The 17,827-nt window shown below is 45.5% G+C and overlaps 1 protein-coding gene and 1 long non-coding RNA gene across 6 annotated transcripts in view; one reads left to right on the forward strand and one right to left on the reverse strand.

Annotated features, from left to right (window-relative positions):
- The window catches only part of LOC129383800 (uncharacterized), a 111,322-nt gene that overhangs the window by 31,325 nt on the left and 62,170 nt on the right, over window positions 1–17,827 (forward strand). The window lies entirely within an intron of this gene.
- LOC129383796 (uncharacterized) lies at window positions 1,782–16,662 on the reverse strand. The gene is made up of 2 exons (XM_055068665.2): window positions 14,257–16,662; window positions 1,782–11,202 (listed from the first exon to the last, which is right to left on the reverse strand). Exons 1-2 carry the CDS (start codon window positions 15,576–15,578, stop codon window positions 10,248–10,250), a joined length of 2,277 nt encoding a protein of 758 aa, XP_054924640.2. The 5' UTR covers window positions 15,579–16,662; the 3' UTR covers window positions 1,782–10,247.

A 17,827-nucleotide genomic window follows, 5' to 3' on the forward strand; every position in this document is an offset into this window, starting at 1 on the left:
CTTGGAGGCATCCATTCACCTTGCTTGCCTCATGGTGCTGCTTCATAAGCACCGTGAGCATCCAGGCCAACTAGGAAGGGAGGTTTGTTGCAATTGCTTCTGAACTTTATTGCCACCAAACCAACAGTGCTCTCAATGACAGCTTTTGGACAGTAAAATGCTTGCACCCAGCAAAGGCTTAAGAAGGAAGCATTCAGGATGTGCAAAATAGGCTTTTGAAGCTGGCAGCATTACTGAAGGGGCTTTGCCCATCTGCCCTCTTTATGGATACACAAAGATGATTTCCTCTTTAAGAGGGATTGTTTCAGAGGTCGTTACATGGCAACAGTGTTGGGTGTTTAGTAGCTTGTCTTTGCGCACTGTTAATAACCTGTTCCTTCTCCAGTGCCCCTGTGAAGTGCCTACTTTTTGGACACAATGTGCTCTCCACGCATTCATGCATTTTTAGCTTGTAAAGACGTCTATTACCCCTTGCCTCAAGCTGGTCTTTGCTGATGTCACCCAAGAAGGCGTTGGGGAGTATGGCAATGTACGCTTACAAAACACTGTCGATACCAGTGAAACTAAATTAATGGAGCTGCTGTTCTTTTTTTGTCCACTCCATCCTTGTTAGTTACAATGAGCAATGTCCGAACAGAAGGCATATGTAGTTCGTCGTGCATAGCCTGCGCACTAAGACTTGTTGGCATGTTATGACCTTAGCAGACTTTGCCTGGTGGAGCCAGCAAGTGGGTCAACCAGATGTTCAACAGGCTTCCCTCTAGTTTTCTGAGAGTCTCCTTACCAGGGTGCTGCTCATAGATATCTGTTTTCTTGACCTTGCACTGCACTTAACCATGGCCACACTTGCTAAACCTATAGCATGCGATCAAAAAAGTGCTATACATCATGTTGCTCCAAACTCGCAACATGTGCTACAAGGCCTTGAGGAACACCCTCATTTATTTACGCCCTCATCATACTGTATGAAGCTTCGCATGATAAGTGCGACAATTAACATCTGCTGGTTTTTCAGCGTTATTCCTGTCCAGCTTGCTGAAAGCTATCCTGAGTGTTTCAAAAAGCAAACGACCGCTGCTAGACAAGAAGTGCTTAAAACAAGGGTCGCTATAACCACATATGTCACACGAAATGAAGGCCACTGAGTATACAGGCGGTTTACTTCATATCTGACAAGCTTGGTTCTCCCTTTGCTAGTGAGTGAACTCAACTTGCCCCGAATACATGGCCTGTGACAAGCTATGTGCCAGATGCTGTGTCCCCTGCAAAGCTGAAGATGTGTATGAAATCCCGACACCCTGCAGCGGCTTCTACACTGGGCAAACAGGCTACTATAAAAACGACTGCCTTTACTAATATGCTAATAACATGAAAACGGGCAGAAATTTGGCTATTCATTGGACCCAACTGCAGGTGCAAGCCACCCTTCCACCGGATGTGTATTGTTCACAGAAACTGGAGCTATAGAAATGCAGATAAAAACAATGATGGTTGAAAGTAGTAGAGCTGCACTATATTCTGCACAAGCAGTGCTATCTGTAGCGCTGGTACCTTATAGCCACAATTCATGGCTGGACCACCATGCAAAGGCACTATTCTTGAATTATTAACTTCTATTATATTTATGGTGGCCATATATTGCAATTATATATCATCCACATTGTGTGCAATATGGTTAAATGTCAATTATGATAGCCATTCCTAATCTGAAATGCAACAAAAGAGCAAATATAGGCAACAAATTGCAATTCAAAGAGACAAAAGGCAACCAGTGCACAGGATAAGTGACAGACTTCCTTTTATTGAAAAAGAAACGTGGCATGTGTCATGCCACCACTAGTGGGTAGCAATCTTTCAAGCTTGGGTGACAGAGGCAAAACTTAGCAAAATGCTACAATCACGCTGTAAAACAGCCTTGGACACAAAAAACCGACATCATATTGTACAGAATGAAAGGGCAAGACTTCATCTAAGAACAGTCTATGGCACCACATACTTGAAATGGTGTAAAAAATGTTGACATGCCCTACCCATAAAGAAAAAGCAACAAACACAGAAAACATGCCTTAAAATGCAATGTGCAGAGTCTGAAACCAAGAAAAAACAACCCGAAAAAGGAAACCTTTTTCGGGTTGAACTGTCGCTAAGTCTTTCAATGATTAAAATTGTCAAACTGTATCATCACTTCTTAGTGAACCTGCACAGCTGAAAAGGAAGGAAGGAAAGCTCAATAGCAGGGCTGCAGAAAATGTCACCGAATAAATATACTTTGCTTACCAACGATACCTGTGGTTTAGTTGTGGTCTGTATATAAACTAATTGTGTATAAACTTTTCTTGTTTAGAATGGCTGAGCGGATAGGGAAAAAATGACCATAAGAGCACCAGGTGTATGCATAGTCTACGCACAAAAAGCCACTGCTTTCTTCTTTTTTCTCTGTATGACTATTCATCGGAGTATTTAGGTGCCTTATTAGCACTGCTAACATCCCACTGCAAAACACAAAATTGGGCAAGTTGTGGCATAAAGAAAATTGCAGTTTCACTCATAATGTGAAACAATGATGCAGTAGCTGGTGAAATATGCACAGGAAGCTTACTTCATGCAGTGTTTGCTGAAGTGAACACTTGCCAATGCAAGTCGGTAATCTCCTTAAAAAAGTAAAATAAGTAAGAGTCCTATTTATTTGTGGGAGTTGTGCCTCAGTGTTGAAGTGGAAAGACTCGGCTTTTCTTCCTCCTCTTTCATATCCGGACTTAGCCACTGATCTACACCAAAACAACCCTTCAGCTTCTTACTGCTGAATTCGTTTTGGTTTTCTCAAATCTATATTTGGGCTACGCATTGCTATGTCTCGCGCTTTGCTTGAGGAAAACAAGACACCAACAGCTCCATCCAGTAAATCTGAGAAGCCAAGCACTAGAAGAAGATTAATGAAGCAGATGCACCCAATCATTGTCATCACATGCAAGAAGAAAACTTAACATAGGACTGCCTTCACAAGTGGGAAGGTGATGTGCAAGAACTTGAAGGTGTGGATGCCAGCTCTATATACAGTATGCAGACATTGAGCAGGTGCTAGCCAATCTAGGCACCTGTTGGCTTGATCACGCTCTCCGGGATCAGTATTCACCACGACTGTACCTTCAGCAGAGTGGCTGAAATGTAGAATTGTGGACTGCCACTCTTTTGATCGTATGTTTAAATCCTCGCAGCACAATGAGAACTTTATTTGCAATACTCTAGCAAGAAATTCGGGAATTCCAGTGACAACACCAGTAGACATCAGAACAACCAGGGGAGTTAGCCCATAGCAGCTATTGCTGTAAAAAATAAGACTGGCATAAGCACAAGAATTGAGATGGGCATACTACATGCCTTTGTTCTGGTAGTGGTCCACTACTTTGGTGCTACAGTTAATGATCTCCACTGTCACTGGACATAATAAGAGTTCTTAAATTATACACTCGCGCACCAGCCGCCTCTCAGGTCACCTAAGTGGACATACTATGCTGGCTGATAACGGCCCCCTCCCAGTACTAGTATGCTTCACCGCGTAACTAAGCTGTACTGCGGCGAAGAAGCCGTACATTTGTATTGAGTGAATAAACAAATGGTTTTTACAACAGTACAGAAATAAACGCGCACCATGCATCAGTCTACCACACGAAAGAGCGTCGCAACATACGGTAGCTGATTCACACAGGCCGTGTAGCCCACTTATCAGTCGTAAAGGGCATTATGGGTAATTCAAAATTTCAGACAGGCATATGTGTTTATGTTTACGTTCGCACTCCTCGCGTAATAAGACTCCCAGAACTTCCACAATAGAAAGTAATTTACAACACACAAACGCAAAGACCACTATATGTCTCGTTTTCAACTCGGCCGTCATGCAAATGACATATAGCGCGGAAAAACGTGAACATGCTGTGTGTTAGCGTCGTAAACTTCATACTAGGCAAGGAGCTAGCACACCACAATCCCGCGACAGCCGTTAATGAGACCAAGACGGGAGAACATGTATGTGAACGCGCAAACCCTAAGCCACTCTGCTCCTCCGCCACCCCCGCTGCACGGCTGCACCACTCGTTTCAAGCACAGCACACCAAACACACATTCAGCGCTGAACAGTGGGCGGTCGACGCAGTTGCATTTACATGACTTGCAGCGAGCAGCACATCCCTCGATGTCCGTTAAGCAAAGTCGGACACGGCGACGCCACATCGCGGTTCGCAGAACTTCGCTGCCGAGGCGCTAGGCCACTTCGATATTTCAATTGTCACCACCGCCGGGTTCTCAAGAAAGCACGGGTCACACAACGCAGATTCTGTAGTGCCAGAGCTCATCGAGGCCAAAGCCGCATTGCCGCACCGCCACTACTCACGGCTTTCCGCCAAGTAACACAGAACCTACAACCAACACACAAGCAACACACGCACGATTACATGAGCAATGTTGAACAACGCGCGGTCCAGAGAACGATCACGCCGAGGACGAACACGCCACGGCGTCGCTCGGCGCCAGCATCGCGCCTTCTCAAAAATCCCTAAACGATGCTGTCCTTAGGCACCTAGGATCAGGTCACGTGAGGGATTTTTGTACGACAATTAGACGCACGCACGTTACAGTTCCTAGCCTTCGTGATCCAGGGACATTCTCCGCCCAACATGGCGTTGACGTTGACGACTGGCTCAGCTTGTATGAGCATGTTAGCCAAAGCCACAACTGGGATTCTACCATCATGCTTGCCAATGTGCGATTTTTTATCTGGACGGGACACCGCATGTCAGGTTTCACACCCATGAGGTAGGTCTCTCCAGCTGGGACATTTTCAAAGAGAGGCTTCGCGACCTATTTGGCAACCCGTCAGGTCACCAACAGGCTGCGCGAAAAGCGCTTGCCACCCGTGTCCAGTCGTCGACCAAATCGTATGTCTCCTACATACTAGAAGTGCGCGTGCTTTGCTAAAAAGCCGATGAGCACATGACCGAGGTTGAAGGTGGGCCATATCCTAAAAGGCATCGAGGACGACGCCTTCAAATTGCTGGTCTCTAACAATGTTTCTACCGTCGACGTCATCGTCAAAGAATGCCGCCGCTTCGTCCCACAGTTTTCCCAGCTCCCAAACACCCCTGCTACGTTCTCTTCTTTTGCTCTTACCGCCACACGACCATTTCAAGAGAATGTCACACGTATCGTTTGCCATAAGATTGAAGCGGCGAGTCCGAGCCCCCTTCATCCACGACCCCTTGATGGTACCATCGACCAAGCGGCCCCTACTATTTCCGTTATTAAAGCAGTTGTGCGGCAAGACATTGAAAACCTTGGCATCCTTGGCATATTGCGGAAAACCTTGGAATATTGCGGTAAACTCCAAAAAAGTGTCCCTTTAGTAGTTCAAGACCATATTTAACTGCAACACAACATACAAATTTTTTTTAGTAGTTTAGGGTACGGATATTTGCAAAGTAGTGCTACTTTAGTATGTAATCTTGCTAAGCAGACGCAACTTCACTATACTGCTAACAGTCAGCTTCACAACTGCAACATGTGCCCTAAAATGAATAGTGAAAAAAGGTAATTAGTGAATAATTTTAACCAACTACGTCAACACAACAATTAATGTCCCCCTCTACAGGTAATTTACCTGAGCAAGCCGAACAGACAATTTGCAGTTCTCCAAGTCGGCTGTACTGCAAGGCCATTTTCCAATCGACAGACTTTCGTCGACAGACTGAATTTCTTCCTCTAAACTACAGAATTTCCATGGAGAAAGTGCGAGCATGAGGACTTTCCTAGGACGATTCCAAAAACTTAATTTGACCGCCTTCTCCTCCTGCGGTACCCTCATCGAGTAGAGGCGTGCGCTGGAGTTTGGTTAGTAGTGGTAAATTCGAGGCTGCCGAGTGAGAACAGTAGTATGTTCAACTAGATTTTTGGGAAAACAGACTTCCTTGCAAATGCGCAGCTACGGCCGGTCTGGAGTGCACGTCTGGCGCTGGGCACGAGACGCAAGTTTGCGATTGGCACTACAATTCCCTAAAGCTGCTCGAGAGTACACATTAAACTGTCGGGTCATGCCAACGCATAGGTAACGCAATTGCAGTATAGGCAGACTTGGATCATGAGATTTCTAAACAATACGGATTGCAGCGCACCCGCTCCGAAGCATATCAGGTAACCGACAGGGCCATTTTCCCAGCACCAACATATAACTTGAAAAATTTTATACCACCACCTGTATAACGTTTTGTTTCAATCTGCTGTGGTGTAACACGTGTATTTTTCTGTTCTTACCCATTCTCATCTGCAATGCCTGTGACCTTAATTCAGGGTTCAATAATATAATAAATGGACCTGAGAAGGTAAGGACGGCACACAAAACAGAAAATGATAGGTACAATGTTTTATGAGTAATCCATGCAGCGGCGTGAATTACAAAGCGTACCGGGGTAGCCTACATTCTAGTTTTTATATTTATATTATTATTATTATTATTATTATTAATTATTATTCGTTCATTCATTCATACATGAAAGGCCGCAGAGGCACATTACGTGAGGTGTGGGCCATGGAGATTAAGATAAACAAATGGAGTTGGGGAGGTCATGTTAATGGATCAGATAAGCGGAGCGTCTGTCGGAGTATGCAGACGACGCAAGAGTTTGGGCCTTCGAGCTGACGATTCTAATTTTAGGATTCTAGCAGGAGAACGGTAAGAAATATCGGGGCAGACAAAAGTGAAGCGAGCTATATCGAATACACAAATGTGTGCGATGTTCGATCGTGGTAGTGAACAAATGTGCAGTCGATAGACACCGTAAATAAGCTACAATTGCAACACCATGCACCTAGCAGAGCTCGCACTACGGTCACAGAATGGAGGCAGCATCAGTGAGAGACATGCCGGTGTCGCACGGCCGCTTTCGATCGCGATTGAGCCCGATCCGGATCAATATTCTATCTGGATGGGACTCGACCGTGAGAAAAAGAGCGCCGTGTGAGATCGGCATAAATCGAACATTCTTTATAGCACCCAGATAGAGAAATTAATCAGAGCGCACTTGAACGACGTGAGACACAACCGTCACCACATACGCAGTTTCTAAATGCAAACAATGTTAACTTTTTTACTTCTCCTTACGGAGTGAAAACACAGCGACGCCAAGTCACTGTGGATTCTTGTTCGTCGGATTCTGTGGCAACATGGCACGGCAGCTCGCGAATGCTGTCAAAACACGCGCTACCGTACCACGGAACACACCATACGTCCAACAGCGACCACATGAAACCCACAGAATAAAAGTTAAGTGTGGGTAATAGAATAAAGAACCAACAAAATATTAAAATAAATATAAAAATAAAATAACGAAAAAGACCAGTGCAATTTAAAATTAAAAGAACACTATGTTTTTGCAACGTTGGCAACATAATCACTGCGCCGTATTTGACATGTAACTTCTGATTCGGCAGGTTCTGTAGTTTCGGTCAGCCGACGGTGTTGCAGTGCTTCCGTTGAAAGATGTCATCACAAGTAGAAAACAAAATACCAGTAAGCGCAATATCTCCCTTCAAAAGTAATAAACAAAAGTCTAACAAAAGTTGGAAGACGCAAGGACCTGCTCAAATGCTTCGCCAGCATGGCATGCCATCACAGCATTCTCTTGACAGACAAGGCACTATTCAATATCGAAGCGATCTTAAACCACCAAAATGATAGGGTATTGCCAGAAAGTCTCAAAAAAGCCAGTGTCAGCGGAAGAATTGCCTTAAGGTTTTCCCGTCATCAATCGGTGATAAAATCTGGGACAATCGCTTCTGATGGGAAGAGGTCACTAGTTTTCTTGGAGAAAGGAGCGACAGTAAATGGAAGAAACTATCTGGAAGTTGTCCTGAAGGAGGAGGTACTGCCTTGGGCCAGATCATATTTCGGAAACTGTCAGTGAACGTATCAGTGGGATTCTGCTCTGGTTCACAAGGCGAAGATGGTGCAACGATGGTGCACAAAGAACTTCTCCCGTTTCATTTCCACGTTAGTACGGCCCTCAAACAGCCCAGATCTAAACCACCCTGACTTTTCAGTTGTGTTTGTGTAAAATAGCAGAGCCCTACCTACTCTTCACCACAATTTGGCTTCTCTTCATTGGATGTTGGAAAAAGCATGGAGTAAATTAGATGAAGATTACATCCATGTGCTGCCATCTATGCATTTCTGTAACGACTTGAGGCTTGCATTTGCACAAAATGTGGTCTCTTCTGAAAGCATATTTGGATTTGTAATGTAGAACAGGACACATAACGTTAACATAGTCTTTTTTTTTTTTTTTGTTGCAATGCATTGCAACCATAGTTATGGGTCCTTATTTGAGTGCAAAAACTTTTGCCACACCCTGTAGTTACAAAATACACTGCATCTAGAGATGTAGCAGTGCATTGTAGTGCCAAGTGAATGAGGTGGGTTGATATATTGATTCAATGCCTTGCGCACATTTATGAGGCTATGGTCCCATATGGTATTGTATTTCAAACCTTTCAACTGTGCTCGATTGTTATTTTGCTTTCCTTATAGTACACCGAGTACGAGCTTTAGATGAGAATGATCTATTCTTTGCAGTTCCCTCATTTACATAGTGCAACCAGAGGAAGTATGTAACATGATTATCACTGAAAGGCCACATTCATTGTGAGTAGCAAGAGAAATTCTCCCGAGGTAATTTCTGCAATTGAAAGTAATGAGACATTCCACAGGTCAAATGCAAGAACATCTTTATTGCAGCAACTTCTCAACTGACAAATTAGCATGAACAACGTACCCCAGTGCATACTCAAAGTTAGTGCAAATGTAGAAATCAGCTTGCAACGTTTCAATAGTGCTGGATACCCTGTTTTGGAGAGCAGAGAAAGACGATTTTGTATTGGTTTCTGCAGGCACATTGCAATGTCTTAAACAAGATAGCACCAGAACCTACTTGCAAGTATGAATAGTATGACTGCTTGTCTAGATGGCTGCACCGTGCAGGGTGCTCACATTTACACTAAAGCCCTTTCATGACACATGTCCAGCAGTGCAAGCACTCGCATTCAACCATTACTAATTCAAGTAGGTGCGATTACTAAAGTGCTGTCAATGAATACCATCTCACAGTTATGCTCTGATCTGCCGTTATCCTGGCTTGCCAGTGCAATATTGCCATTGGTTGTCACTACAGCACAATCATTTCCTTTGTAAAATATTATTTGAAGATGCTTCCACATTTTCATATCCACCATCGGTAACCATGATCAAGCTTACTGCAAATGGCATCATATCGCTTATCATAATAAAGTGCAAACAATTTGTAATACTGCTCATAATAATGCTTGTCTTCCCACATGGAATTGGTTAAAATGAAAGTGCAAACAGCTAAATATAAAATACAAAACAAAGAAAATCGGGGCACCTTCATAGTGATGCTGTCTTTTGTTTTTAATTTTTGGAAACTAAGGTTAACATCAGTGAGGTTAACACCGACAAAATGTTTTAGCTACTTGCCATTGCGGAGTGGAATAATAAAACTCCCCACATACACAGCTGCTCCTGTGTATCCTGTGTGGGTAAGGTAGCGGAGCACGCGGTCCTGAATCGACTCTCCCGGTTCCTGGAGAATAACGACATTTACCCCCATTGTATGATAGAATTCAGACCAGGCCTATCCACACAAGATACCATGAAATTGATTAAACATCAAATCATAGACAACGACTCTAGCGACACTCGAGCCGTTTTGGGACTTGATCTTGAGAAGGCCTTCGACAGCGTTCTACATTCGCATATCCTAGCCTCGATATCTCTGCTCAATCTGGGTGAGAGATTTTATAATTATGTTAGATCGTTCCTTTCGGATAGGAAGGCTACCCTCTGGGTGGCCGATCTCGAATCACAACTGCTGGAACTTGGCGAGAGGGGCACCCCACAGGGGTCAGTCATTTCCCCCTGTTTATTCAATATAGCCATGGTTGACCTAAGCAGAAAGCTTCTCGAGATTGAAGGCATCAAACACACTATGTATGCTGACGATATAACTATATGGTGCACAGGAGGCAATGATGGTCAGGTTGAGGGAGCCTTACAGGAGGCAATAGACACTATTGAAACCTATCTCGAACCCACCGGTCTTAGATGCTCCCCCTTGAAGTCGGAACTTTTGCTGTATAGTCCCAAGAAACGCGGTCCAAGGCCCAAGGGATGGACCTACCCAAATATATTACGGCTGTATATTAGGGTTGCTGCAATCTATACAGACAACATCTGACAGCTTGAGATATCGTGCTATGGCAGAGAGGCACCCGTAATTCAAGGCACGAATCTCTCGTCCCATGCCAAGGTGGAAAACAACACTTTCTCTCACAATGCCCGCTAGCTGAAAGTAGTTTGACTGAATGTAACGCTTTGCCGACCGCACAGCCTTTTTTGCCTCGGCCTCAGTCTGTTTGGTCACTTTCATTAGCTGTGGAACAAGCGACGCCTTTTCACTGAGGGCTTCGAATGCCACTGCAGCCTGCCTATCTAGCCTCTGGAGTGTGAGAAATCTCACAGCCATGTTCAGAAGACTGGTGTTCCGTTGAATCGAGGTGAACATACGGGAAGACACATGGTTTGCATTTGTCATGGTGGTCAGTGTCAAATCCACGATAGACTGGTTTTCCACCAGGGCGCGCGACAGAATGGCAAGGCGTTTGGTGCGCATGGAGTCCCCAATGTTCAATTTCAGGTTGGTGATTGCAGTGTTCTTTGTCAGCATAAAAGCAATCGACTTGAGCGACCTCAAGGATACTTTATAGCTTTCCAAATATACTTGACTCACAGTGGTATTTGTCGCGAGCGCCTTGGCGACCATGCCAAGCAGCCCATGGGTCCTAATCTTAAGATTCTGGATAGTTTGGTTCAAGGCGAGCACACAGCACAACGCAACAGCGACTTGTTTGCGATCTCCTAAATCGACTGTTACAGTTCGCACATATTCATTTGTGGCGAGATTTTGAAGCAGCGCACAAATGCTCATTTCAGAGAGTTCGGAGGCATCGCTTAGGTCGAGTTCTGTGAGCGACTTTGAACCAAGTGCCACGGCTGCAGACAGTGGAGGAAGGTCGGGCTCGGCCCAAGGCATCTGGATGCGGCTGTAGCCTTCGGCTTGGGCCATGGCAAAGGAGAGAGTTGACCTGCGTTGAAAAGCCCACTGTCATTCATACTGAATAGGTTTAAAGAGGTTGCGTATATATTTGCTAGAGCCTGTATCAGCGTTAAGGATACTATATTACTGCGCATTACAATAGTTCCAAAAGAAGAAACATTTCATCTTTGTAGGGAATATTGTTTGGTAAATCATCAAATGGAACTTTTGCCATTTCCCGTGCCCTGTATTGATGATACCATTGATTAAACCAGAGAATGTACATGGTTTTCAAGAATTGACCTATGCATAGAGTATTGGCAGGTGCCTCTCAGAGAAGAGATTAAACGGTTCACTACTTTGGTGACGCCCGTTGAAGTCTATGAATAGGCTCCCTTTTGGTGCTTGAGGCTGGTTTCAGAAAATGGCTAATGAAGGATTAGACAAATTCCTAGGCCTATTTTGTAGTTTGTAAATAAACATAATGATCTACTCACAACGAAAACACAGTCATGACAAGCACTTCATATACATACTCAGTGCTCTGAGCCAAGAAAAGTTAAAGGGACCCTGAAACAATCTTGTACAACCACACTGAGTCATTAGGGAAGGTCTTCTGACCATCAATAAATGCATATAAGTGCTACCCTTCAAGCATGTCATTTATTGTGAGGTTTTAAAAATGTGCATCGCTACCGATCGGATGTACATTTTGATGAGCCAGGGGCGCCTGAGTTTTCAGCCGCCCCTGGCTCATCATCGATAATCTTTCCAACTTTATGGTGAACCATCGTCATTCGTAATAGCTGGAATGTTAGTTAACTTGTTAGATTAAGTTGTTAGATCTGGCTGGGCTCCAAGCCCAGCCAGATCTACCCATGCGAAGGTACACAAAGCATTGATTGCAGGCTACGAGAGGCCACACATGTGCCGCCATGCCACTAAGTTGGCGACGCCAAACTTGGCTTGTCTCGTCTAGGCATGGCATTGTCTGCGGCACTGTGAACGAAGGGGGGGAGTGCTTATAGATAGTTCTCTAAAATTGTGGTGAAACTCTACAGTGCACAACCAAAAAGAAAAAAAAAAAAGAACTGAGTGAACTGTGAGAGACAGCAAAGAAACCTGATTTTCCTGTGGCACTTAACGCCTGCCCTGTGTTAAAAGGGACTAGGAACAAACTTACTCACTTACCAAACACAGAACTAATACAGCAGTAATTAAGTGTATTCTATGTTGCTACTTGTGTGAATTTTTCGCAGGAGTGCAACTGTCAATACACCATTTTTTGTAAACATATAAAAAATTTTGCGCTTGGTTACAGCAATAATGGCCCTTTGTTTGGCTAGTTAAGCTCTGCACCACCAGGTGGCTGGTCCGTGCAGAGATCAGGCCACTCACATACGTGTATGCTAAAGCTCTCTCATCACAGCAATAGTTGCATGGACGGGCTTTAGTTTACACGTTCACCCATCCAGGTCATAACGCATGCTGTTTCGATAGCTGCCGCTTGAGATCAACTGCCCGGCGCATTGCGGTGACGTTGTGAGAGGCTTCCCGTGCTGGCTCCAAAACAACCAGTAGTAGACGACATGACGTCCCATCACGACGCAAAGCCAGTGAAGGCGTAACAAGTTGAGGAGAAAAGCAAGGCTATGGTGGACCGAAACTTGGAATTGTCCGTAGCTCTCTTAATATGAGAGACCTCACACAAATTGCGACACGAATGTTTCCTACATGTCTACAAACTTTGTCCAAACCGTTTCAGGGACTCTCTGAAGATAAAAAGTCAGTTTTTCCAAAGAAATATAGTATTCTTACTAAGAATGTTTGATGGCTGCACCAAGAGCATGAAAGGAATCAGTTCAACGTATACACCAGCTTGTGAAACCCCACGACCTACAATTACTGCCTGCCTTTCTTGGATTAGTGGGGCATTTCAGAACTCTCATTCCAGGGTATGTAACAAAAACTACATGCTTGATAGCCATACTGGAGAAGTCAAAGTATGGTCAAAGGAATGCGACTAGACGTAAAAGTACTTGGTACACAGCATTTCATCAGATCCTGTTCTTGTTCTCCCCGATTTTAGCCTTCCATTCGTAATCTGCACAGATGCTTCAAATTTTGTAAATGTACTGCACCAGAGAGACTTGATGGGGCCATCTCATTATCAGCTGAAAGTTACTAGACATTATTTTTACACCTTTTCGAAAGGTCAAGGCAGTCACCCTACCACTGAAACAGAGGTGCTAGCGGTGGTCATGGCTATTCGTTATTTCCACTCCTACTTGGAAGGGCACCAACTCAAATTATTCACCGGTAATCAAGCTTTCAACCACTTCTTAAGTTTAGCCCAACCAAGTTGACGACCTGCGAGATGAATAGGCGAAATGCAGCAATTCACTTTTGATGTCACGTACGGGCCTGGGGAAAAACTGCCAGATGCAGATGCCCTGTAAGGACTCTACATACAGGTGAAAGACCAGCATGCGTACATAAATTACTTGGCTCCTTGAGAAGGCACCACGGAGATGGCACTGCAGAATAGGATGCTACATGTTCCAGAATCAGCTACACCACTCACTGCCTTTCATACAATAAAGGTCCTGTAAACTGAATGTATGCATTTGCCAAGGTAAGGCTTGTTTGAGTTGGACGCACACTTTTGTGTGAACCATTAGAGAAGGGAAGGAATCCTAAAGCTGCTTTTCAGGACAATAGGAAGTTTTATGAGTAGCACCTCCCTGTTGCTTTACGTCACCAAAAAGCAAAACTCGTTTGTATACCCTTTACATTCTCTTTTTACTCTTTACATTCCTACGCCAGGATGATGGCACCCCCTCACATTTGGTTCCCTATTTCTACAGTACCTAATATAAATGTTCTTTTTGCTAGAATTCTGAAGCAATTATTGTGGCTCTGGCTGCAGAAAAGTGTCAGCTGCTGTTTCAGCAAAAAGCAGCTATACAACCCTACAATCAACAACATGGAAAATAAAACCGTATAAAAGAACAGTGACATGCAGAAATTGACCCTGAAAACTGCTCTTTTACATGTGCGTGGCTTTGAACACATCTGCCCGTCGGATAGGCAATTTAGTTACCTTTCCAGTTGTGTAGCTTGAACTTCAGAAAACAGCACACTCTTTAGCGTCTTGTTATTTTGCAGCATACTGCAGAACGTGTTGACAGCACGTACAGTCACGGTGTTCCTCCTCAGATCCAGCAACTCGAGAGCAGAGTTCTCCTTAAGCTTATTAGCAAGTGTCACCATTGAGTCGGCATCGAGATAAGTGCCCTTTAATTCCAACTTTGTCAGCCCTACGTTGCTACGCAGTGCTGTCGCGAGTGACTCTGCATTACTGTCGCTGATGTTGCAACCGTTCAGGTCCAAGTGCTTCAGGGTCTTGTTCGTGATTAGCGCTTTAAAAAGAAGCTCGAAGTCCGTGTCACACTGGCAAATGTGAAGCTCCAGTAGGGACGTATTGTCCTTGAGTGCCTCTGCTAAAGTGAATAGGTTGACGTCATCCAGAGCCTGGTCGAGCGTCAATTTGGTCAAGGACTTCGCGACGCGCAGTAGCCTCGCGATAGAGTTCACGCTTTCCCGTGAAATCTTGCTCCCGACGATAGACAGCTCGCCGAGGAGGCGACAGCTCTGCAGCGCTCGCAAGAGGCACTTGACGGACTCCTGCGGCATGTCATTATCGGAGAAGGAAACCGCAATGAGGTGGCTCGCGTTTCGTCTAAGCAAATTCGCTATGGATCTCGACATTGATGCATTGATGGTGAACCGGGAAAATTCGAAGCTCTTGAGCTGTCCAAGGCCAGCCAGCCCTTCGCAAAGCTCTTCTTGGCAGTAGGCTTTTTTGTCGGCACCGCGCAGCTGCAGATGCTGGACGTTGACACTCCGGCCTAGCGCCAACGCGAGGGTGGAGGCCGGTCCATACAATAACGCCCCCGGGTCTTCCATCATGATGCGCTGAACGCAGCGATGCGTCTTCGGCAGCCAGCAGAAGACGTAAGCGGCGTCGTAAAGTTCGTCGTCGCCGAGCTGACGCCGACGTGTCCGCGTCGACCGGATGGCCAGCTTGGCCGGCTCGGTTTCGACCAGTTCGAAGCTCACCGGGTGCAAGACCTTGCTCCATCGATCGAGGTCGTGGAAAAGCCAGCAATCGGCGTGGCTATCGTCATACTCACAAGCGCGGTCGAAGTCCAGCCCTCGCTTTGTTAGGCGAGCCACGATCTGTTCGGAGTAAGGCATGCTCTCGTGACCGCCGGCGGCTGTGCCATCCCACGCAAGGCCCGCGACTGTCTCACTCCCTTCGGTCGCGGACATTCCCTCATAGTAGGCACAGATCTGCTGCGATCCAATAACTTCCACACTCGTCGACGGCAGCGCTGGCAGGGCCCGGCTGAGAGCGTGCATCTCGTGGCGCCTTGACGCACGTGTCGATCCTTCGCACGGTCGTGTCACAAGGGACCAAACAAAGAAAGCCAGCCACAGGGCCAAAGCATAGACTAGCCAAAGTCGCACTGGTCGCACTACGATTGCACCACACCTTGAAAGAACATCGGGTCACGTGAAGTTTCAGTGGTGTCCCGACGGCTACCGCTACTGCGGGAACGTCGAAATAAAATAGATTTTGCGCTTACTGCTAAATTGTTGTTTATCAAATTTCGCAGAAAGATCCAATTTTGAAGCCTACATAGAGTAAAACCTCGGATCGCACGGCAATCTGGCACGGCATCCCGCGACTACTGTCAAAATACGCGGTACTTTACGCAAAACCACGTGATGCCTGTGGAAAAAAAAAAAAAAAAAGAACAGCTATGTATCTGTACAGCATAATCGTTGACTGCGCCGTATTTGATTACATTATATTTCAATCTACGCAAAAATTATAGTATTATATAAGGTTAATTTTGTAATGACCAAACAATAAAACTTGCAAAGCTACAAAGCTTGTCTAGGCTCATTTCGAGCTTCGGCTAGTTTCGATTCCAGTTTCGGCCAAGCAGCGCTGTTACTGTGGGGCTGTACATCGCAAATAGAAATAAAACCACCAGGAAACGCGAAGTCTTTTTTGAAATTTGGGTGAATGCAGACACGGCTCATTCTGCACCAGGTCTGGTGCTACTACCCGTTCCCTATCTCGTAAAAGAGATGTGCATAGAAATCGTGTATGTGAAGTGGCATAGTACGAAAGCATTGATCAGCCTGAGGAGATTGTTTTCCTTCATGCCTCGGTGTCTGTTTGCAATTCTGCGAACGAGGCGGAAAGCGTTGTCGGTCTTTGCGAGGAGCTTGCCAAGGAGGAGTGGGACTCGCATCTGCGTTGCCCCGCTCTAAGAAAACAAATTCTGGCTGTCCGGCGTGCCCGCGACCGGGCTGGTGGGCTAGACCCGCCGGTCCCGACATGGGACTAGCCGGGTGCGCGTCGAGTTCGCGTCCTCGCGGGACCTGCAATAAAGTTTCTTCAATCACTCATTCACCGCGCCGCGCACGCACGCACGCACACACACACACACACACACACACACACACACACACACACACACACACACACACACACACACACGCGCGCGCACACACATGCGCTCATCACTTTTTTTGTTTGGTCCAGTCGTAATGCTCTCTCCTAATTTACTTACTTAAGGCATGTTTTTGAGGGTTCTACTTAAAGGGTGAAGCACAAGTTCTTGCAATCTCCAAAAATCAGTTCTCGAAAAGCCAAATGGCCCAAGCCGAATTAATCTCCGAACGTTCCGTCCGAGTGATTGTGAAAGATGAGCTGCTGCTCAAAAGGGTGTACATGGTTTAGGAAGTTCATGGACTAATACCGCTGTCACACGGCGCATTTTTAATCGCGATCAAGCCCGATCCGCATGTATTTCTCGGTCGTGATTGCCTCATTTGCGCAAGTGCGGCGGGGGAGCCAACCGCGGTCGAGAATATCGATCTGGATCGGGCTCGATCGCGATCAAAAGTGGTCGTGTGACACCGGTATTACAGATTAGGTGAAAGAGACCAAGGTCAGATGATGCACGGACCCTAGATGCGTGCCATGCTCCGTGCTACAGTACGGCATGACATTGCAGCATTCCATTGTCAAACGAGGCACCAGTCAATATCGATCGCTTTTTAAGCTACCCATACGATAGGATGTCGACAGAAAGCCTCAACGAAGGCAACATGAGTGCCACCCTGAATCAGTGATAGATTTCGGGGCAATCACTTCTGATGGAAATATGCCGCTGGATTTCTTGGGGCAAAGAGCAAAGGTAAACGGTGCATACTATCTGGAAGGTGTCATGAAGAAGCAGGCACTGTTCTGGACCAAATCATACGTTGCAAAATAGCTATTAATGAATCAGTGGGATTCCTCTCCACCTCACAGGGCGAAGGTAGTGTTGCACATGGTGCAACAATACCAGTGCAAAAAAATCGTCCCCAATTTGATTTCCACTTTAGAATGGCACCAAACAGCTCAATAAGCTATCTTAACTTTTCAGTCTTGTTGGTGTTGAACAGCACAACCGATTCTACTCGTCACCACAATTTGGCTTCTCTTCATTGGGCATTGAAAAAAGCATGGCGTGAATTAAATGAAGACTAGATCAGTGCTGCCTGTGCATTTCCAAAGCGAATCTAGGCTTGCATTTGCGCAAAATGTG

Source organism: Dermacentor andersoni, chromosome 9 (genome assembly GCF_023375885.2).
Source record: "Dermacentor andersoni chromosome 9, qqDerAnde1_hic_scaffold, whole genome shotgun sequence".
NCBI classification, from domain to species: domain Eukaryota; kingdom Metazoa; phylum Arthropoda; class Arachnida; order Ixodida; family Ixodidae; genus Dermacentor; species Dermacentor andersoni.

Coding starts and splice junctions, on each gene's coding strand:
- LOC129383796 (XM_055068665.2), bottom strand. CDS start 15,578: ATGCACGCTCTCAGCCGGGCCCTGCCAGCGCTGCCGTCGACGAGTGTG. Junction 11,203..14,256: donor CAAGCTACACAACTGGAAAG/GTAACTAAATTG, acceptor TTTTCAACGCAG/GTCAACTCTCTCCTTTGCCA.